The sequence below is a fragment of the Somniosus microcephalus genome, chromosome 14 (genome assembly GCF_052327205.1).
Source record: "Somniosus microcephalus isolate GS21.2 chromosome 14, FLI_Smic_1.0, whole genome shotgun sequence".
NCBI lineage: Eukaryota > Metazoa > Chordata > Chondrichthyes > Squaliformes > Somniosidae > Somniosus > Somniosus microcephalus.
The window spans coordinates 29,648,430-29,671,963 of record NC_141000.1 but is presented as its reverse complement, the minus strand read 5'-3'; the positions used below and the strand labels follow the sequence as shown (position 1 = coordinate 29,671,963).

The 23,534-nt window shown below is 43.1% G+C and overlaps 1 protein-coding gene across 2 annotated transcripts in view; it reads left to right on the top strand.

Annotated features, from left to right (window-relative positions):
- fndc3a (fibronectin type III domain containing 3A) overlaps positions 1-23,534 on the top strand; it is a 347,342-nt gene that overhangs the window by 38,278 nt on the left and 285,530 nt on the right. Inside the window, exon 2 of one of the 2 annotated variants that reach the window (XM_086006446.1) lies at positions 15,135-15,259. The exons of the other annotated variant lie outside the window; for it this stretch is intronic. Coding sequence (XP_085862572.1) covers positions 15,135-15,259 — 125 coding nt within the window. The remainder of the gene's footprint in view (positions 1-15,134; positions 15,260-23,534) is intronic. 2 annotated transcript variants of the gene reach the window in all.

The following is a 23,534-nucleotide window of genomic DNA, read 5'->3' as shown; positions in this document are numbered from 1 at the left end:
CGGACAATGTGACCTGTCCATCGGAGCTGATCGAGCGTGGTCAAAGCTTCGATGCTGGGGATGTTGGCCTGAGCGAGAACACTGACGTTGGTGCGCCTATCCTGCCAATGAATGTGCAGGATCTTGTGGAGGCAGCATTGGTGGTACCTCTCCAGTGCTTTGAGGTGCCTGCTGTACATGGTCCATGTCTCTGAGGCATACAGCAGGGCGGGTATCCCTGCTGCTCTGTAGACCATGAGCTTAGTGCCAGGTTTGAGGTCCTGGTCTTCAAACATTCTCTTCCTCAGGCGACCGAAGGCTGCACTGGCACACTGAAGGCGGTGTTGGACTTCGTTGACAGTAGGCTCCCGAGGTATGGAAAGTGGTCCACGTTGTCCAAGGCCTTGTCGTGGATTTTGATAATCGGGGGGGCAGTACTGTGTGGTGGGGGCAGGTTGGTAGAGGACCTTTGTCTTACGGATGTTTAGTGTAAGGCCCGTGCTCTTGTATGCTTCGGTGAAGGTGTTGACGATGGTTTGGAGTTCGACCTCCGAGTGAGCGCAGACACAAGCGTCATCTGCATACTGTTATTCAACGATAGAGGATGGGACTACCTTGGATCTGGACTGGAGGCGACGGAGGTTGAACAGTTTCCCGTTTGTTCTGTAAGTTAGCTCCACTCCAGTGAGGAGCTTACTGAGGGTGAGATGGAGCATTGTAGCAAGGAAGATCGAGAAGAGCGTTGGTGCAATGACACAGCCCTGCTTGACCCCGGTTCGTACGTGAATTGGGTCTGTGGTGGAACCGTTGGTCAGGATCACGGCTTGCATGTCGTCGTGAAGTAGGCGGAGGATGGTGACAAACTTTTGAGGGCAGCAGAATTTGAGGAGGACACTCCATAATCCCTCACGGTTGACAGTGTTGAAGGCCTTTGTGAGATCAAAGAAGGCCATGTACAGCGGTTGGTGCTGTTTCCTGCATTTCTCTTGTAATTTACGTGCGGTGAAGATCATGTCCATTGTGCCCCTTAGCGGGCGGAATCTGTATTGCGACTCTGGGAGGAGTTCTTCAGCCACTGGGAGAAGGTGATTGAGGAGGATTCTTGCGATGACTTTCCCTGTGGCAGACAGCAGGGAAACTCCTCTGTAATTACTGCAATCGGACTTGTCACCTTTCTTGAAGATGGTCACAATTACGGCGTCTCTCTGAGATCCCCTGGCATGCTCTCCTCCTTCCAGATAATAGAAATTAGTTCATGAATTCGCGCCAGTAGTGCTTCTCCGCCATGCTTTAGTGCCTCGGCGGGGATTCCATCTGCTCCTGAGGCCTTGTTCTTCAGTTGTCGGATGGCCTTTTCAACCTCATGCCAGGCTGGGGTTGTGCTGAGATGGTGGTGGGTAGCATGCTGCGGGATGGAGTTGAGGACACTCGCGTCGAAGACAGAGTCTCCGGTAAGGAGATCTTCGAAGTGCTCCTTCCAGCGGGCACTGACTGCCTCTCTGTCCTTGATGAGTACCTCTCCGTTCTTGTCCCGCAGTGGGGCATGGCCTTGGGTGCTTGGGCCGTGGATGGTCTTGACTGCGCTAAAGAATCCATGCACGTCGTGGTTGTCGGCTAGCTGCTGGATCTCCTGCGCTTTCTCCACCCACCATCTGTTCTTTAGGTTGCGAGTTTTTTGTTGGACCTCGGCCTTCAGGCGTCTGTAGAGCTGCTTTCTTGCTCTCGAGTTCTGTTGCTGTTTCCAGATCAGGAATGCCTTGCGCTTGCGGCTTATTAGCTCCAGGATCTCCTGGTCGTTCTCGTCGAACCAGTCTTGGTGTTTCCTGGTTGAGTGACCGAGCGTCTCTTCACAGGTGCTGATTATGGAGGCCTTGAGTGCAGACCAGGCGCTGTGGGAACTCTGTCTCTGCATCACTGGGCGTCGCCAGGTTGGTTGTGAGGCGCAGGCTGAATAGGGCTTTCTTAGCGGGGTCTTTGAGTGCTCCAGCGTTAATTTTCCTGCGGCATTGTTTCTGTTGCCACCACTGTTTTGGGGCTACACTGATGGAGATGACAGAGCGGATTAGGTAGTGGTCTGTCCAGCAGTCGTCCGCTCCTGTCATGGCGCGGGTGATGCGGACGTCCTTGCGGTCCCTCGCTTGGACGATGACGTAGTCCAGCAGATGTCAGTGCTTGGAGCGAGGGTGCTGCCATGAAGCCTTGGCTTTGAGTGCACATTTAAGCATTAGAGGAACACTCTGCTTTCTCCATTACTCACCTGAAGAAGTCAGCAGGAAAGCATTAGCACTCCAGTAAGCGGCCTTTTGTTTCAGCTGGTACCTAGAGTTCTACCAAATTCAATGAGAAGAAAGCAAGCTGAGATTATGCTCCTGGCAATTGGCCATGGAGCTGTCAAGTTTCACTCATTCCAAATGAGTGAAACATCAGTTTAATTTTAAAATGTTGCCTATTTCTACATAAGACACTCATTAAAAAAAATACAAAAGCAAAATACTGCGGATGCTGGAAATCTGAAATAAAAACACAAAATGCTGGAAATACTCAGCAGGTCAGGCAGCAACAGTGGAGAGAGATTCACGTTTCTCTCCCCGCAGATATGCTGTCTGACCAGCTGAGTATTTCCAGCACTTTTGCTTTTTTAAAAAAAAACTGCTTTCATATGTTTAAATGCATCTGCAAACTACCTCACTCTCTTTGGACATAATCTGACTCACAACATTCTCTCAATGTTAACAACTCAGCACTCAAATGTTGCTGCACATGTAATTACCAGGGCATGCACAATATATAATATGCAGAAGTATACTTTAGTGCTGCACATGTGTATTTCTTTAGGGAGTGGGTAAAAGAACAATGTAATCAGTAAATGAACTGTATTTGACTCCAGATATTTACTTTGGTGATCTTGCATGGCTAACATGTAATACACATCACTGCAGCATTATTTTGTTACATGTAGATCAGAGAGCCGTCCAGTTTCAGATCTTGAGAAACTCCATATTATATTTTCTTCAATTCATTTTTAATTAGCCCAATGCCTTTTGGTTTTTCTGAAATGGTTTGCTATGGCAGCTGGTGGAGAAAATGCTGTTTCTGTGAGGCGATCAATCACTTCTGCCATCTATGACCTTTGCGGTTGTCCCATTGAGGGTCTTGTGACCACGACTCATGCAGTTTGGTTGAATCACAGAAAGAATCACAGAATCACAGAAACCCCACAGTGCAGATAGAGGCCATTTCGGCCCATCGAGCCTGCACCGACACATATCCCACCCAATTCCCCGCAACCCCTACACCAACACATATCCCACCCTATCCCCGTAACCCCACGTATTTAATCCCCCTAACGCTAAGGGTCAATTTATCATAGCCAATTTATCATAACCAATCAACTTAACCCGCACATCTTTGGACTGTGGGAGGAAACCGGAGCACCCGGAGAAAACCCACGCAAACACGGGGAGAATGTGCAAACTCCACACAGACAGTGCGGAGTGCTGAAGTTGTGTGAATTGCTTGACTAGTTTCTGCGACTATCCTAGTATCTTGCGAAACCTAATTTGATTGACAGGTCTGTCACTGCAAGAAATTCTTTTCAGTGGGTCAGCTTTGATTAATTGTAAATTATATCTGCCTATCTTCCTTTTGTATCATTTTGATATTAAAGAGATTATAATCCAGGCTGGAATACAAAGGGATGGAAGTTATGCTACAGTTGTATAAAGGTCTGTTTGGACCGCATCTGGAGTACTACATTCACTGGCTAATTCTCTCTGGCTATTTCTCTCAGGTTTTTAAATCCGCTTATATATTTTAAATCGTTTACCTGATGGTTTACCTATTGAGTTCAGCTCTGGGCACTGCACCTCAGGAAGGATATATTGGCCTTGGAGGGGCTGCAGCGCAGATTCAGTCGAATGATACTGGGGCTAAAAGGGTTCAATTGTAAGGACAGGATGCTTTGACTAGGCTTGTATTATCCACTTTGGTAGGAAAAATAGAAAAGCAGCATATTTTTTAAATGGTGAGAGATTGGGAAATGTTGGTGTTATGAGGGACCTGAGTGTCCTTGTACACAAATCACTGAAAGTTTAACATGCAGATACAACAAACAATTAGGAAAGCAAATGGTATGTTGGCCTTTATTACAAGAGGATTTGAGTATAAGAGTAAAGACGTCTTACTGCAATTATATAGGGCCCTGGTGAGACCACACCTGGAGTATTGTGTATAGTTTTGGTCTCCTTACCTAAGGAAGGATATACTTGCCAGAGAGGGAGTGCAATGAAGGTTCACCAGACTGATTCCTGGGATGGGGGAATTGTCCTATGAGGAGAGATTGAGTCGACTGGGTCTATATTCTCTAGAGTTTAGAAGAATGAGAAGTGATCTCATTGAAACATACAAAATTCTTATAGGGCTTGACCGGGTAGATGCAGGGAGGATGTTTCCCCTGGCTGGGGAGTCTAGAACCAGGAGTCACAGTCTCAGAGTAAGGGGTCGGCCATTTAGGACTGAGATGAGGAGAAATGTCTTCACTCAGAGGGTGGTGAATCTTTGGAATTCTCTACCCCAGAGTATATTCAAGACAGAGATCGATAAATATTAAGGGAATCGAGGGATATGGGGATAATGCAGGAAAGTGGAGTTGAGGTAGAAGGTCAGCCATTGAATGGTGGAGCAGGCTCGAGGGGCCAAATGGCCTACTCCTGCTCCTATTTCTTATGTTCTTATGTATTCCCTTGAGTATAGAAGACTAAGGGATGATCTAGTTGAGGTGTTTAAGATTATTAAAGGATTTGACAGGGTAGAGAGAGAGAAACTATTTCCTCTGGTAGGGCAGACCAGAACAATGGGGCACAACTTTAAAATTAGAGCTAGGCTGTTCAGGTGTGATGTCTTCACACCAAGGGTAGTGGAGACCTGGAACTCTTTCTTTCCCCCCCCACCCCCCCCCCCCCCAAAAAAAAAGCTGTTGAGGCTAGGTCAATTGAAAATTTCAAAACTGAGATTGATATATTTTTGTTAGATATCAAATTGAAAACGAAGGCATACAATGTTGCCAAGATTGGTGGGAGGCCAGAGGATTGGGAAATTTTTAAAAACCAGCAAAGGATGACTAAAAAAAAATAGAGATGATGAATTATGAGAGTAAACTGGCAAGAAATATTAAAACAGATAGTAAGAGCTTCTACAGGTATATAAAAAGGAAGAGAGTAGCTAAGTAAATGTTGGTCCCTTAGAGGATGAGAATGGAGAATTAATAATGGGGAAATGGCAGAGACTCTGAGCAAATACTCTGTATTTGTCTTCACGGTAGAAGACACTAAAAACATGCCAATAATGGATAATCAGGGGGCACAGGGAGGGGGGGAACTAAAGACAATCACTATCACTAAGGAAAAAGTACTTGGTAAAATAATGGGACTAAAAGATGACAAGTCCCCTGGACCAGATGGCCTGCATCCCAGGCAGGGTCTTAAAAGAAGTGGCTGCAGAGATAGTGGATGCATTGGTTGCAATATACCAAAATTCCCTGGACTCTGGAGCGGTCCCAGTGGATTGGAAAACCGCAAATGTAACACCTCTATTTAAGAAAGGAGGGAGACAGAAAGCAGGAAACTATAGACTAGTTAGCCTAACGTCTGTCATTGGGAAAATGCTGGAGTCCTTCATTAAGGAAGCGGTAGCAGGGCATTTGGAAAACCATAATACAGTCAAGCAGAGTCAGCATGGTTTTATGAAAGGGAAATCATGTTTAACAAATTTGCTGGAGTTATTTGAGGATGTAACGAGCAGGGTAGACAAAGGTGAGCCAGTAGATGTGTATTTGGATTTCCAGAAGGCATTCTATAAGGTGCCACATAAAAGGTTACTGCATAAGATAAGAGCTCACGGAGTTGGGGGTAATATATTAGCATGGATAGAGAATTGGCTAACTAACAGAAAGCAGAGAGTTGGGATAAATGGGTCATTTTCCGGTTGACAAATGATAACTAGTGGGGTGCCACAAGGATCGGTGCTGGGGCCTCAACTATTTACAATCTACATTAATGACTTGGATGAAGGGACCCAGTGTAATGTAGCCAAGTTTGCGGATGATAAAGATGGGTGGGAAAGCAAGTTGTGCAGAGGACTCAAAGAATCTGCAAAGGCATATAGACAAACTAAGTGGGTGGGCAAACATTTGGCAGATGGAGTATAATGTAGGAAAGTGCAAGGTTATCCACTTTGGCAGGAAAAATAAAAAAGCAAATTATTATTTAAATGGAGAGAGATTACAAAATGCTACAGTTCAGAGGGACCTGGGGGGTCCTTGTGCATGAAACACACAAAATTAGCAGGTACAGCAAGTAATCAAAAAGGCAAATGGAATGTTGGCCTTTATTGCAAGGGGGTTGGAGTATAAAAGCAGGGAAGTCCTGCTACAACTGTACAAGGTATTGGTGAGACCACACTTTGAGTACTGCATACAGTTTTGGTCTCCTTATTTAAGGAAGGATATACTTGCATTGGAGGCAGTTCAGAGACGATTCACTAGGTTAATTCCAGAGATGAGGGGGTTGACTTATGAGGAAAGGTTGAGCAGGTTGGGCCTATACTCATTGGAATTTAGAAGAATGAGAGATGATATTGAAATATATAAGATACTGAGGGGGCGCGACAAGGTAGATGCAGAGAGGATGTTTCCCCTCGTGGGGAAATGTAGAACTCGGGGGCATAGTTTCAGAATAAAGGGTCGCCCTTTTAGAACTGAGATGAGGAAAAATTTCTTCTCTGAGGGTCGTAAATCTTTGGAATTCTCTGCCCCAGAGAGCCATGGAGGCTGGGTCATTAAATACATTTAAGGTGGAGATAGACAGATTTTTGCAAGATAAGGGAGTGAACGGTTATGGGGAGCGGGCAGGGAAGTGGCTTTGAGCCCAAGATCAGCCATGATCTTATTGAATGGCAGAGCAAGCTCGAGGGGCCAAGTGGCCTAATCCTGCTCCTATTTCTTATGTTCTTATGTAAGGGCATTAAGGAATAAGGAACCAAGGCAGATAAATGGAGTTAAGATAGAGATCAGTCATAATATAATTGAATGGTGAAAAAGGCTCTCGAGGCTGAATGGCCTACTCCTGTTCCTATGTTCTTGGTAGCACTTGCTTTTCACTTCCCTTTTTTTTTATTCATTGATGGGATGTGGGCGTCGCTGACTAGGCCTGCATTTAGTGCCCATCCCTAATTGCCTTTGAGAAGATGGTGGTGAGCCGCCGCCTTGAACCGCTGCAGTCCGTATGGTGTAGGTACACCCACAATGCTGTTAGGAAGGGAGTTCCAGGATTTTGGCCCAGCGACAGTGAAGGAACGGCGATACAGGTCCAAGTCAGGATGGTGTGTGGCTTGGAGGGGAACTTGTAGGTGGTGATGTTCCCATGCGTCTGCTGCCTTTGTCCTTCTAAGTGGTAGAGGTCGCGGGTTTGGAAGGTGCTGTTGAAGGAGCTTTGGCGAGTAGCTGCAGTGCATCTTGTAGATGGTACACACTGCAGCCACAGTGCGCCGGTGGTGGAGGGAGTGAATGTTGAAGGTGGTGGATGGAGTGCCAATCAAGCGGGCTGCTTTATCCTGAATGGTGTTGAGCTTCTTGAGTGTTGTTGGAGCTGCACTCATCCAGGCATCTCTGTACCTCTGTAGGGGCAAAGGCTAACAAAAGGCTCCATGGGCTTCACATATCATGTGAAAAGCTTTTAATTAAGGACACGTGGTTCAAGTTGTTTAAAGTACTGCAGGGAATACAATGCTTCTTGACTTATTTTGAAAAGGATGGGGAGCTACGTAAAGTATAATAATCTAGCTAAATCTGTTTATTTTGATCTTCTGTTGTTCTTGCTTCATAAAATTGATAGCAAGTCTTATCAGAGTGGAATTTTATATCCGAGATAATGAGCCTACTATTTCCAGTGATTAGCTTAATGATGAAAAAGGGTTCATCATTCACCCTGCAGTCTACTATCCCTGAATATTTAGTGCATAAGATCATGCTTCAGTTGCTAGGAAGTCTGGGCTTACCTATGGAATCAGACTTTTGCAATGGGTTGTGAGGAAAAAATATCTGGAGCAAACAACAATTTTAACAAGTTGGATAAGGAAAATATTTTCTCTTACTCTTTCTGCTGGGTTTATTGATAGGTTAACTGTAGCTTATGAAGCATTGGGAATTTAACCAATCTACCTTTGTCATTCAACAAAATTGCTTTATCATCGATTGGGTGTGGGTGAGCATTCTTTATGCTGTATGTAGTGTCTCCTGAATGGTTTCTCAGACAGAGTAATCCTTTCAGAAGTCACTGAAATGAAAAGTGTTTTACTTAGGTGAATTTGTCCCATGCGACTAGGATCTTCCACTTTTCATGGCTTCTTTTTAACTAACTGAACTCCCTATTGCATACAATGTGTGGAGGATTAGCTAGTTACTGTGGCAACATTAGCTGATAGTACAGCTAAAGGGTAAGGCAAATCCCCAATGCTCTAAAGGAGAGCAGTGGTATTTAGTTTGTTCATATTGATGAACCCTTGTAGAATCAATTGCTCCTGTTAATGGGTATATATTGTCTATACCAATTTGTAGACTGAATTTACCTTGGAGGGAGGTGGTTTTAAGAGTTATTGATGTGGGAGATTTGATGTAAGGCAATTAAGGAGAAGAGTGTAAAGAAAAAGTCAAATCAATGGGGCACAAATGAGGAGTGGAAGGAGTTGTAAACAAATGTTAGAAGTCTAGGAGCTTAAAATTACTGAATTAGAAGGGTTACTGCAAGCAGAATATGTGTAGACATGGTAGAAACTGGCCAGAGGTGGGGGCGGGGGGAACACAAATTAGACATAATACTGGTGTGCCATAAGCTGTTAAGGGATAGATGTAGGTGAGAGGTGGAGAAGTCAAATGTTACATACGGATAACATAAAAGGTAGAGGATAGTCATGGGAGAGACTGAATCTCTGGATAGAGCTAAAAGAGGAAAACTGCGGATGAGAATTTGTGAGATTAACATTGATGAGCTGTTTTACAGGGAAGTAAGGAGCACATCTAGCAAGGGTAATGTTTTATTAATGGCGGGAAATTTTAATTACCCAGACATTGAATGGAGTTTAGGTAATGCTAGGAATAAAAGTCAGGAATTTCTGGATGTGCTACATGGAATAACATGTTCTAGAGTGAACTCGAAATGTGGCAGCACGCAACTTAATGCTTTACTATGTTAAAGGTGCTATATAAATACAAGTTGTTGTTGTTGTGACCAATAATGAGTGTATTAGTGGGAGTTGAGGTGGGAGAGCAGCTGCAGACCAGTCATGAGTCATAGTCATAGAGTTATACAGCACAGAAAGAGGCCCTTCGGCCCATCGTGTCCGCACCGGCCATCAAGCATCAAGCCCTGTCTATTCTAATCCCATTTTCCAGCACTTGGTCCGTAACCTTGTATGCTATGGCGTTTCAAGTGCTCATCTAAATGCTTCTTGAATGTTGAGGGTTCCTGCCTCTACCACCCTTTCAGGCAGTGAGCTCCAGATTCCAATCAACCTCTGAGTGAAAAAGTTTTTCCTCAAATCCCCTCTAAACCGCCTGCCCCTTACCTTGAAACTATGCCCCCTGGTTATTGACCCCTCTACTAAGGGGAAAAGTTCCTTTCTACCTACCCTATCTATGGCCCTCATAATTTTGTACACCTCAATCAGGTCCCCCTTCAGCCTTCTCTGCTCTAAGGAAAACAACCCCAGCCTGTCCAGTCTCTCTTCATAGCTGAAGCGCTCCAGCCCAGGTAACATCCTGGTGAATCTCCTCTGCACCCTCTCCAAAGCAATCACATCCTTCCTATAGTGTGGCGACCAGAACTGCACACAGTATTCCAGCTGTGGCCTAACTAGCGTTTTGTACAGCTCCATCATAACCTCCCTGCTCTTATATGCTATGCCTCGGCTAATGAAGGCAAGTATCCCATATGCCTTTTTAACCACCTTATCTACCTGTCCTGCTGCCTTCAGGGATCTATGTACAGTACATGCACACTAAGGTTTACAATAAGGAAAGCAAAAGAGCGTAACAGTAGAATTAGATCTTTAAACTTTAGAAGACCGACTTCAGGAAAATGCTCACACAGGTAAGAGGACCAAGTGACCGGGCTCAAAAAAAAAAAAAAAAAAAAAAAAAAGTGGGGTGGGCGGAGTGGTAGCCAAATGAAATAGACTTACGATAATTGAGGTTAGTGGTGCTTCGTGTAACTAATTTGTAGGGAAAACAGTTGGTGATGAAGGCCAGCCTGGATGACTGTGAAGGTAAGTAAAGCTATTAGGAATAAAGTAACCATTCAAATGCTGTAAGTTGTTTGTAGCAGAAGATAATAAGAGCCAGTAGAAAGAAAAACTTTAGAGAATGCAAAAGATACCAAATTAGATGGGGCAATGGATTTGAAGGGGCAGCTTAGAAATTACATAATAAATTGGACAAAATGTATGTAGGCATCACAATGGCAAATTAAATTTAATGCAGATGAATGTAAAGTGTAAAGTGGGTTGGAAAAATGGGTGACATATTGCATTGAATGGCATTGAAATAGCTAAGGATGAAGTTGAGTCCTGTGAGTCTTAGTAGACCCAATGATAAACATGTCCAACCACTGCAAAGCAGTAGTCAACAAAGCCAATACAATATTGAACTACTTAGCCAAAACAGTGTGTTCTAAGTCAGAGGAAGTTTTGATCAACCTGTACTGTGAATTTTTTAATAAGTAATATATCCTGGTGTTTTCAGATCTGTAGGAAGCTCCAGGAAGAGGACTGAGGGGTGACCTCAGGTCACTAAAATTATGAAAGGGTTTGATAGGGTAGACTTAGAGAGATGTTTCCACTTGTGGGGGAGTCCAAAACTCGGGGCCATAAATATAAGATAGTCACTAATCAATCCAATAATGAATTCATGAGAAACTTCTTTACTCAGAGAGTGGTAAGAATGTGGAATTCGCTATTGGAGCATGTAGCATGCAGTGGTTGAGGTGAATAGCATAGATGCATTTAAGGGGAAGCTAGATAAGAACATGAGGGAGAAAGGAATAGAAGGATACATTGATGGAGTGAGATGATGTAAGGTGGGAGGAGGCGCATGTGGAGCATAAACACAGGCATAGACCTGTTGGGCTGAATGGTCTGTTTTGAGGTAACTAACATGGTAGATAAGGGAGTGTCTATGGATGTTGTTTATGTGGACTTACAGAAGACATTCGACTTTTAACAAACATGAGAGTGCATGGAATTGGAGGCAACTCATTGGCTTGGATAGGGAATTGGTTAGGAGGTAGGAGATAGAGAGCAGGAATAATAAGTATGTACTCAAATTGGCAGGATGTGACTAGTGGTGCCCCCCCCAGGGATCTGTACTGGGGCTGCAGCTTTTCATTATATTTCAAAATGGCTTGGATGAAGGAAGAGAGAGCCGTATATCTAAGTTTGCTAACAACATTAAGTTAGGTGGCACAGTAAATAGTGTAGATGGGAGCAGAAGTTGAAAAAGTATATTGATAGATTAAGTGTGAGCGCAAAAACTGTGGCAGATGGCGTTCACTGTGGGAAAGTGTGAGGTTAGGTTTGGACCTAAGAAGGATAAATCATAGTATTTTCTAAATGGCAAGAAGCTAGGAACTGTGGAGATTAGGGGTTCAACTACAAATCACTAAAAGTTAGTGAACAGGTACAAAAAATAATTAAAAAGGCTAATGGAATGTTGGCCTTTATCTCGAGGGCTGGAATACAAAGGGAAGTTATGTTACAGCTGTTGAGAGCTCTGGTCAGACCCCATCTGGAGTACTGCATTCGGTTCTGGGCATCGCACCTCAGGAAGGATATATTGACCTTAGAGGGGGTGCAGCGCAGATTCACCAGAATGATACCGGGGCAAAAAAGGTTAAGGACAGGTTGCATAGACTAGGCTCGTATTCCCTTGAATATAGAAGATTAAGGGGTGATCTAATTAAACTGTTTAAGATGATCAAAGGAGTTGCTAGGGTAGATAGAGAGAAACTTTTTCCACTGGTGGGAGAGCCCAGAACAACTTTTAAAATGAGAGCTCGGCCATTCAGGGGTGATGTTAGGAAGCACCACTTCACACAAAGGGTAGTGGAAAAATCTCCCCCAAGATGATGTTGAGGCTAGGTCAATTGAAAATTTCAAAACTGAAATTTATAGATATTGGTTAGGCAAGGGTATTGAGGGTTACAGAATCAATACCAGTTGAGATATAGATCAGCCATGATCTAATTGAATGGCGGAACAGGTTCGAGGGGCTGAATGGTCTGCACTTGTTCCTATGTTCCTGTGCTGTAAATTCTATGTAATTCCCTCCCCACCTTACATCAGTCTGCAGATGGTGCGTGACCTACCCATTCCCATGTCCCGATCAGTGTTGCACTGTAACTGTCCTCTAGCAGATGTGTTAAACAGCAGGGAATGACTTGCCATTGGATTTTGTGTTAGGAAGCACCTGCTGCTCAGGTTAGTTTTTAATTAATGCCTTCTGTACCTACAAAGAATTTTTTTTAAATTATATTGAAAGGTTACTCCTCAGTCACCAACTGGGTTTTTATGGGAGGGCAGATCTACTCCTTACACATCAGCCACAGGGATTGAAATGTCAACGGAGCAAAATGAGCTTGGGTTGTTTGTGTAAATTAAAAAATCCTGGATTCTAGTGGAAGCTATAATTTGCCTTCTAAAATAATGTTGCCTTAGTTTTATATTGTTTTGCCTATTAAAATGTATTACTGTGTATGCCATTGAATCTATGTTTAACTGGGAGGTTGTACCATTTTTAGAACAGTCTAATACATCTGATAGTTAATCTGGAACCATTGCCACCTTGCAAGAACTAGAAATTAATAGATAAAGTAATCAAAAATAAGTTGTTGCATGTACAAATTGTACCATCGAATTTTGGAAAGTATCAAAAAGCGTTCCTGTGCTGTTTTATTTTGAATAACCAGTTAACCTGGAAAATGTTACTCAAAGCTTGTGAAAATTTGAGTTTAGCGTTCTAAGCTTTGAAAATGTTTGAGGGCCACAGTCAGGATGAGCTTAGTTTAATCTCAATAGAAACGATTGACTGATTTGTGTGGGGGGTGGAGGAGGCGTGAGGGATGGAAGGTCCATCTTTCCTTTTGCACACCAGTCCCTGAATAACCAAGTATGTAGCTGCCCAAGATGTAAAACTTTGTTCACCCACACTTTCATTTTTGTCTAGTTTCAGTAACATATGAATGTAATGGATGCATGCATGATTTCTGTGAATTCTGAGGGAAGAATTAACCCTTGTTTGCATTATTCAGAAGCCTAGTTAGCAACCCTTAGAACATTTTGATATAGGTAAGGTCACTTTTATTTCATAAAGAAACCTTGAAATATAAATACACAAAGAAGTAGGCTTCTTGTGTGACAAAATGTAGTCTGTAGTTGTCACTTGGGAATTTACTCTCTTAAACATGGTAGTGTGGCAGAACCACCAGAGGATTACGGACAATTGTATATAATTCCTTTTACAGCAATGTAGTACAGCTGGGGGCTGCACCTTTAATGTATCTGTTAACTGTACTAGGGCTTCTTTCCTGTACTCTGCGTGATGATGTCATGCCATCCGTCACGTGATCTCTCAACGGCGGGAAGAACGTGATGACGTCATGACGTCAGAGCTCGGAACCTGCTAGCAGTTTCCAGAGAGGCTTTCAAGCAGACCAGACCTATTTGCATTGTATCCTATAGTTTCCTGTACAGCTTCGTTTGTTCATTAAATTTTATTGTTTTTGATTTTCTGAGTCGATCTCAATTATTCGGCTAGGAACCCCAGTTCCTACAGTAGATAACTACTACTGTTTTCTACTTAGCCATTGTTATAAGTTAGAATTGTAATCTATTATAAGAACTTCAAAACCTACAGAAACTTGGTACTCATTGAGTTCTTGACCTATTGCCAATACGTTTTCAGCTTGTGTTGTACTGTAATGTTCTTGCATATTTCATAGTTTGTTTTGGTATGGCATTTTTATATAATAGTGCGTTGTTTGAAATACTGGGTCCATCCTGGTTTGAGTCCTTGAAGTGGTTGACACTTCAACTACATGTTCGAGTCCCAGTTGTCAGCCGCACTTGAAAGGCATCTGTTGTTTAGTCTTCAGAAAGCAAAGGGGGAGGACTAAAAATTGGTACATTTCCTTTTAAGGTATAGGCAGAAGTTATGGAAGAATTTATTTCCTAATTTGGAGACTCTTATTGGTGTTAAGACACTCCACAGCAATGATTGGAGGGGTAGTATTTGTACTAAACAAAATCATCTATCTGTACAAATTGATTGAATAATTTGACTTCCTGTTAAGTTTTTTGATATTTTCAGACATTTCCCAGAGCGAAGAGACACTGAACATAGCTAGAAACAGAAGCCAATGATATGTGTCAAATCACATGGGATTTGGCTGCTGGCAGTAGCAGTAATGTGCCCACAGAAAGTGTTGCCAACTTGGTGCATGATGAAATGCATCAAATTTTATATTACAAACTCAAAGACATCTTCAGTGCTGATCAAACTGGCCCATTTTTAATTACAAGCTGCACACAAGCAGAATGCTAGCTTTTGTAAATGAAAACTGCTCAGGTGAGGAAAAAAGCTAAACATCGTGGTTTGTGCTAGCATTACTGGGAGAAAAGGTGGTGATAGAGAATTCCAAGTCTCCTCCACCCCTCCATGTTTTAGTGGTATAGTTATTCTTCCTGTAACCTACAGAAACAACAAAAAGGTGTCAATTCCTGGTGTTTTTTTGAAGATTGTCTGCATCACTTTGACTGAAGTATGGCATCACAAGGCAAAAAAATGTCACCTTGATGGTTCCCAAGTGTGGGGCTCACATGACGTGCCAACCAAGCTAATATTTTTACTGCAAAACATGACATTCATAATCCACCCACTGGATGCTGGTACGTTTATGCTATGAAACTGCACTACGAGAAATGCTTTCTGTGGAAGAACATTGCTGAGCATTACACTGGCATACTATTTTTGCTGGATTCATCAAAGGAGAATCTAAAAGTAAAATTCATTACCAACTGCTTTCAACACTGTAAATTAATTCTACCATCAGAGGAAGCAGCTGCATCTGACACAATCGAGGATCCAATACAGACACCGTTGGTCATCTCTGAATCGTCGATAGTTCTGTTTTGCGACTGCCAACAGATAGAAATTTTGAATCCATTGTCAGTGTTGGTAAGGAAGTCCTGATGCGCTGATTGCTGACTGATGTGGGAATTGTTGATGCTGTGCAAGTAGATATGTTGCTAGTGACAGTGAGGAAGAGGCCCAAGCAAGTAGGTTCAACGTGCAGACGGAGGTGGAGGAACCAGTCCCCACCATGGCCATGATGCGACTGCTGAAGGACTGGCTGAGAACTAATGGGGCTTTTCTGTGGTAAATAGCATTGACAGTTGTGTGGATGAATGTGCTGTCAGGAGGAAGCAAACCCCATTCACTGAATATTTTGTAAAAAGAGTGAAGTTCAACTGTGCAGCTTACGCAGTGCTCAAGTTTCAATCACATGCATGTCAATAACCACTTTGATATATTATGCTGCTTATTAATGCCCCTGTAGTATTTTGGTGTGTTGTGTCATTAACATTGGATCAATCAAATTATTTTGAGTGAAATATGACTTTGAATTAAGAGTAGACTGTACATTAGAAAAGGTTTAGACTGACGTCTTGACAAAGGGTTTCAACCTGAAACGTTGACTCTATTCTCTCTCCACGGATGTTGCCTGGCCTGCTGAGTTTTTCCAGCATTTTCTGTTGTTATTTTGGATTTCCAGCATCTGCAGTATTTTGCTATCGTTAGAGTGACCAGGATGGTTCCAGGTCATCAATGCTGTTTGCTTCAACCACTTCATGTGGCAGCAAGCTCTCTTCTTACCACTGTCCGTGTAAAGAAATTCCTCCTAAATTCTTTATTTGATCAGACAAGTGATGCCATTTGGCCCATCCAGCTCATCGTTCCATAGAAGTTTACAATCCCACTTCCCCATCATAGAATCAAACCTCCTCTTGAATTACTCCAGAGTTTGTGTCTCAATTACCCTACCCAAAGAGCATTCCAGGTATTAATCACTGTGTGTGAAGAAGTGCTTCCTGGCATCAGTCCTGACTTTGATTTTTGCCGGTTTGTACATATGTTCCCTTGTCCTGAAGTCATGTTTTAACTGAAATAGTGTTCCGGATCAACCCCCATAAAGTTCCTCTCCACTCCTTTTCGAGAATGAAGTTTAATTTTTTTTCCTAATCTTTGCTCATAACTCAGTATCGGGTACGGCATAGTGGTTATGTCACTGGACTAGTAATCCAGAGGCCTGGCCTAATGATCCAGAGACATGAGTTCAAATCCCACCACGGCAGCTGGAGAATTTAAATTCAGTTAATTAAATCCGGAATAAAAAGCTAGTATCCGTAATGGTGACCATGAAACTACTGGATTGTCGTAAAAACCCATCTGGTTCATTATTGTCTTTTAGGGAAGGAAAGCTGCCGCCCTTGCCTGGTCTGGCCTATATGTGATTCCAGACCCACTTAACTGCCCTCTGAAATGGCCCAGCAAGCCACTCAGTTGTCTCAAGGGCAATTAGGGATGGGCAATAAATGCTGGCCGAAGGGCCTCTTTCTGTGCTGTATAACTCTATGACTATATATACCAATGACTTGGATGAAGGAATAGAGAGTTGTATGTCTAAGTTTGCAGATGAAACTAAGTTAGGATGCACAGTAAGTTGTATAGATGAGGAACTGTCAGGTAATCCACTTTGGATCCAAAAAAGACACATCAGAATATTTTCTTAATGGCGGAGGACAAGAAACTGTGGAGGGGGAAAGGGAATTGTGTGTCCAGGTACAAAAATCACACAAAGCTAGTGTACAGGTACAAAAATAATCTCTCAGACCAATTGACTGTTCGCCTTTATCTCAAGAGGGTTGGAATACAAAAGGGAGGAAATTATGCTTCAGTTGTACCGATCCTTGGTTAGACCCCATCTGTTGTATTGCATTAATTTCTGGCAACAGCGGAGATAGTACAGAGCAGATTTACCAAAATGATACAAGGGCGTAAAGGGTTAAATTATGAGGGCAGGTTGCATGTACTTGGGTTGTATTCCCCTTGACTTTAGAAGGTTGAGGGGTGATCTAAATGAGGTATTTAAAATGATTTAAAAATTCTAGAGTAGATATAGAGAAACTTATTTCCTCTGGTGGGGAAATCCAGAACAAGTGGGCACAACTTTAAAATTAGAGCTAGAAAAATAGGAACAGGAGTAGGCCATTCGGCCCTTCGTGCCTGCTCTGCCATTCAATATGGTCATGGCTGATCCTCTATCTCAATACCATATTCCTGCTCTCTCCCCATACCCCTTGATGCCTTTTGTGTCTAGAAATCTATCTACCTCCTTCTTAAATATATTCAGTGACTTGGCCTCCACAGCCTTCTGTGGTAGAGAATTCCACAGGTTCACCACCCTCTGAGTGAAGAAATTTCTCCTCATCTCAGTCCTAAATGTCCTACCCCGTATCCTGAGACTGATTCCTTGTTCTAGACCCCCCAGCCAGGGGAAACATCCTCCCTGCATCCAGTCTGTCTAGCCCTGTCAGAATTTTATACATTTCAATGAGATCCCCTCTCATTCTTCTAAACTCTAGTGAATACAGGCCTAGTCGACCCAATCTCTCCTCATACGACAGTCCTGCCATCCCAGGAATCAGTCTGGTGAACCTTCGCTGCACTCCCTCTATGGCAAGTATATCCTTTCTTAGGTAAGGAGACCAAAACTGCACACTGTACTCCAGGTGTGGTCTCACCAAGGCCCTGTATAACAGTAGTAAGACATCTTTGCTCCTGTACTCACATCCTCTTGCAATGAAGGCCAACATCATACCATTTGCCTTCCTAACTGCTTGCTGCACCTGCATGTTTGCTTTCAGTGACTGGTGTACAAGGATACCCAGGTCCCTTTGTACATCAACATTTTCCAATCTATCACCATTTAACTAATACTCTGCCTTTCTGTTTTTCCTACCAAAGCGGATAACTTCACATTTATCCACATTATACTGCATCTGCCATGTATTTGCCCACTCACTCAACTTGTCTAAACCTTCAAGCCTCTTTGCATCCTCCTTACAACTCACAATCCCACCTAGTTTCGTGTCGTCAGCAAACTTGGAAATATTACATTTGGTTCCCTCATCCAAATCATTGATATATATTGTGAATAGCTGGGGCCCAAGCACTAATCCTTGCGGTACCCCACTAGTCGTCACCTGCCTACCGAAAAAGACCCATTTATTGCTACTCTGTTTCCTGTCTGTTTACCAATTTTCAATCCATGCCAGTATATTACCCCCAATCCCATGTACTTTAATTTTGCACACTAACCTCTTATATGGGACTTTAACAAAGGCCTTCTGAAAATCAGGAATCACTTTTTCACACAAAGGGTAGTGAAAATGTGGAACTATCGCCCCCAAAAGGCTGTGGATACTGCATCAATTAAAAATTTCAAGAATAAGATTGACACATTTTCATTAGGTAAGGGTATCAAAGGCCTGTGAATGGTGTTGAGGTACAAACCAGCCATGATCTAATTGAATGGTGGAACAGGCTTGAGGGGCTGAATGGCCTATTCCTGTTCCTATATTCCCTACTAGCTGGGGGGAGCCTGGCTTTGCCAGGGCTGTTTTGGGCTGGGCGGTTTAAATCGAGTGCCAGGCTTTGGGCCCTGTCTGTGTCCCTCTGTGAATCTGGTGCCGGGCAACATTTTAAATCGAGTCCCAGGCTTTTGGGCCCTGTCTGTGTCCCTTTGTGAATCTGCTGCCGGGCAAGATTTCTACCTTTTTAATACCTTGAAAGATGAAAGTGAAAGTACTTATAAAACATTTTTGGTAAATCTTGTTATTTTTAAAAGAGAAACTAACTTTTTCAAAGCTGGATAAGGAGAGTAGTTTGAGCTGCAAGCAGTGAAAGAATGGCTGGCAGATCCCTGAGATGAAAACGATTAGTCCCGCCCACACACACACTTAATACCTTGAAAGATGAAAGTGAAAGTACTTATAAAACGTTTTTGGTAAATCTTATGTTATTTTTAAAAGAGATACTAACTTTCAAAGTAGTTTGAGCTGGAAGCTGAAGTCATCATGGCACTGAAACAATGGCTGCCAGATCCCCGAGATGAAAACGATTAGTCCCGCACACACACACACACACCCCGATTGGCCAACCATCAGGGGACCGTACTGTAGGATTGGTCAATCGTGACGGCACAGGATTGGTCGAACCTTGACGTCAGTCAATCAATGCTAGCAGATAATGAGTTTAATTTTGAAGGTTTTTTGCATAAGGCGCGAACAATTTTCGTCCGACCGAAAAGTAAATACGCTTACGACCGTCCCGGAACCGTAAGCTTTCTTCGGAGGTAACGCGCGCGTAGGTACGCGGTATAACTTTCGAGCGCATAGCCGGACAGACGCACACCCGAGGACAGACAGACAGAAGGACAGACAGATCGACCGCTTTATATATATATAGATAGAGATAGATATTTTTCTTCCATTGTTTACATCCTTGCACTTATTTGTATTTATAGTTCTGTCCACTTGTAAATATTAACTACATCCTTCTGTGATTACTTAGCTGTTTCATCAGATTCTACTGCTCCCCAACCAGATTAGTCATATGTGAAATTGGTCAGCTTACATTGCTGTTCCAGGCCATTTATGTAGATCAGAAACTATACTGCCTCCAACACTGATTCTTAGGACATTGCACACAGTACATCTTTCCCGCCTAACATCACTCCTCTAATATCTGCTGTTTCCCTTCTCTCAGCTAATTTCTTATCCACTTTCAAGTTTTACCTAGGATATTCTCTGCCCTAAGCCTGTGTACAGTCTTTCACATGGAACTTTATTGAAAACTTTCTGCCGTTCTAGGTATACTACATAGGGCTTTCCAATATCTACTTGATACCACTTATGCAAACAAGTTAAGTAAGTTCATCATATAGGACCTTCCCCTTCTGATACCACATTGGGTACCAGTTATTAGGTTATTTTCATAAAGCTACTCTTCAACTTTTGTTTCTAATGATAGAATCCATTGCTTCAAGAAAGAAAGAAAGACTTGCATTTATATAGCGCCTTTCAGGACGTCCCTAAGTGCTTTACAGCCAGTGAAGTACTTTTGAAGTGTAGTCACTGTTGTAATGTAGGAAACGCAGTAGCCAATTTGCTCACAGCAAGCTCCCACAAACAGCAATGTGATAATGACCAGGTAAGTGACAAATAACATTTTATGTGACTGTGACCATGGTAAACTATCCCTTCTCATCCTTCCCGACCTGTTACCTCTGTTGTCCCCCAAAGATCTATCCTTGGTCCTCTCCTATTTTCATCTGCATGCTGCCCCTCGGCGACATCATCCAAAAACACAATGTCAGGTTCCACATGTATGCTGACAAGAACCAGCTCTACCTCACCACCACCTCTCTCGACCCCTCCACAGTCTCTAAATTGATACGCTGCATGTCCGACATCCAGGATGAGCAGAAATTTCCTGCAACTAGATATTGTTTTGATCCCTTTAAGCCTGACTGCTATACCCATGCAAGTGATATCAAAGTCACTAAGTTTAGTTGTAGATCATCCTATGATTGATGGCATGTTATATTAGTGTGTTCCCTAATAAATACTTCTCGGAAGTAATCACTTAGTAAATAACTATTTCATCCTTAATTTCAGTTGTGCTCGCATCCTTAATGAATCTTAAGTATTCTTTGATATCCCTCTTGCTGTTATACTGGAACTATTTCATACGGTCACGTTTAGCTTCTATAGCTGTGTTAATTTTTATGACGCCCTTCCCCTTACGCCTATGTCCTCTTTATCCCTCTGACTGCCTGGTTTACTTTTAGTTTTGGCTGTTCCTGCATTCCCAGTGTTTTCTCTCACCATTCTCCCTACAAGCTTTGTGGGGTTTGTTTTCCTTTTTTATGTTTGCATTCTTTTAGTAATCCATTTAGATCATGTTTCTTCAATCTGCACTTGCTAGTCCTTGATATGTGCTTATCCTGCCTGCTGCTCTTTTTCTTTTTCCCCTCTCTCTCACATGCTCTCCCATCTCCCTTGCTGTCCTCTCTTTACTTGTGTGCTCTCCCCTCTCGCCCATCCCTCTCAGTTTTATTGTCGATTCGCTTGACTTTTCAATCACAATTGGTTGTTTTCACAGTAATTTGATTTGTAGCGGTTTTTCTTGCCTTTTATTTGGTCGCTCCATATCTCAGTTCTGATTGGCTCAAAGTAACACCACAACAAATCAACAAGGTGACACCTGAGTGAGACACCAGTGAATTAGACCGTTTGTGCAGCTGTTCCATTTTTAATAGCGCGTACCAGCTGATCATTCATGACATTGCTCATGGCGACAGTAGACAGTTTAAGGGACAGACAGACATATTAACATGATTAGAAAAAGGGGAACTATGTAATATGTATACAAACTCGAGTGGATTAATATAACCTCATCTCATTCAAACGTTAAATGCATCAGAGAAATAAAAGGACGTGTAAATAGCTAAGGAAGTGAGAGGCCTGAGTAAAAGGGGAGAGGTGGAAAACCTGGGAGTCAGATATAAAATTAAACAAGTTTAAAAATGAGGATACAGCTGAAGTTGCTGAACTCATTATTCAGACGAGAGCTACAGGATGCCTAGGAAAAAGATGAGATATTGTTCTTGAAGTTTACATTGCATGACAGAGTGGGATTGGGAAGGGAAAATAATGTAGTGAGCCAAAGGCAGCTTGGGGCAAATGGCTGTCTCACTCAGGAGTGTTTTGGACTCTGGACAATGGTGTGGGAGGATGTAGTAATTGCATCTCCTACATTTGCATGGAGAGGTGCTGGTGAAGGGAAGCTGCACATAGAGCTGTAAAGTGGAGGGGAAGATTTGTATGATGGTGGCGGCAGAAGATGATCTGGCAAACCTGGAGGCTGGTGGGGTGGGGACCAGGGCATTCTCATGTTTGTAAGAGGCGGAGGAGGGGGCCAAAGCAGAAGTATGGTAAATGGAGTGGACTTGGTCAAGGGCCCTGTTGACAACTGCAGAAGGGACTTTCAAGAGATCTGGTGCAGAAGATAGTCATGACAGCAGATACAACAGGCAGAGAAAGGGATGGAATCTTTACAGGAAACAGGGTAAGAAGAAGCATGCTCCTGGTAGTGTGGGAGTCCGTGGGGTTGTACTAGATGTCTATGGGAAGCCCGTTGTCAGAGATGGAGACAAGTCCAGGAAGGGAAGGTTGGAGTTGGTACAGTCACCTGTGTAATGGACGAGTTCCCATAGCAACACCTTTTTATTTGGAGTTAGTTAGTGGAGTTAAGAGAAGCTGCTCAAAGTTCAGTCAGGTTCAGGAGGTTGGTGGTGAACGGGGACTGGTTGGACCACTGTTCAAAAGCATCAAGATGAGGAGAAATTAGTTCAGTGGAACAGGAGCTGAAACAATAAGTGTAACAGAACTACCTGTTTGTGTATCTTGGGGACGAGGTAGAATTGGGTTGGAGGCAGTGGATCTCCAGAAGAGATGAGATTGGTAGCAATCTGGGAAATAATGGCTTGATGTTTTGTAGTGGAGTTATGATCCAGAGGGATATGGGAAGAGTCATCAGAGTTGTTTGGCCTGAGTCAGGTAGAGGTCCTTCTGCCATATGACAACAGTGCCCGTTTTGTCAGCTTGTTTGACGATGCTGGGCTTAGGACTGAGGAAACGGAGTACTGCATGTTCAGAGGGAGCTACATTAGTCAGTAAGGGTAGTGGAAAAGCTGAGATTGCCGACATCACGGTGGCAGTTCTTGAAGAAAAAAATGCAAGAAGTCAGATGAAGGTCCTGGAGGATAGTGACGGCTGAAGACAGGATCAGATGTACAAGGCTGAGGGGGGGGTCTTCCTTGCCAAAAAGGAAAGCATGGAGGCTAAGGCAACAGCAGCAGAAGAGCTCAGCATAGAAACATAGAAGATAGGAGCAGGAGTAGGCCACTCGGCTCCTCGAGTCTGTTCCGCCATTTAATGAGATCATGGCTGATCATCCAAATTCAGTACCCTGTCCCTGCTTTCTCCCCATATCTCTTGATCCCTTTAGCCTTAAGAAATATATCTAACTCCTTCTTGAATATATTTAATGAATTGGCCTCAACGGCCTTCTGTGGTAGAGAATTCCACAGGTTCACCACTCTCTGGGTGAAGAAATTCCTCCTCATCTCAGTCCTAAATGGCTTACCCCTTATCCTTAGACTGTGACCCCTGGTTCTGGACTCCCCTGCTATCGGGAACATCCTTCCTGCATCTAGTCTGTCCAGTCCTGTTAGAATTTTATAAGTTTCAATGAGATCCCCTCTCATTCTTCTAAAATCTAGCGAATATAAGTCTAATCGACCCAATCTCTCCTCATACGTCAT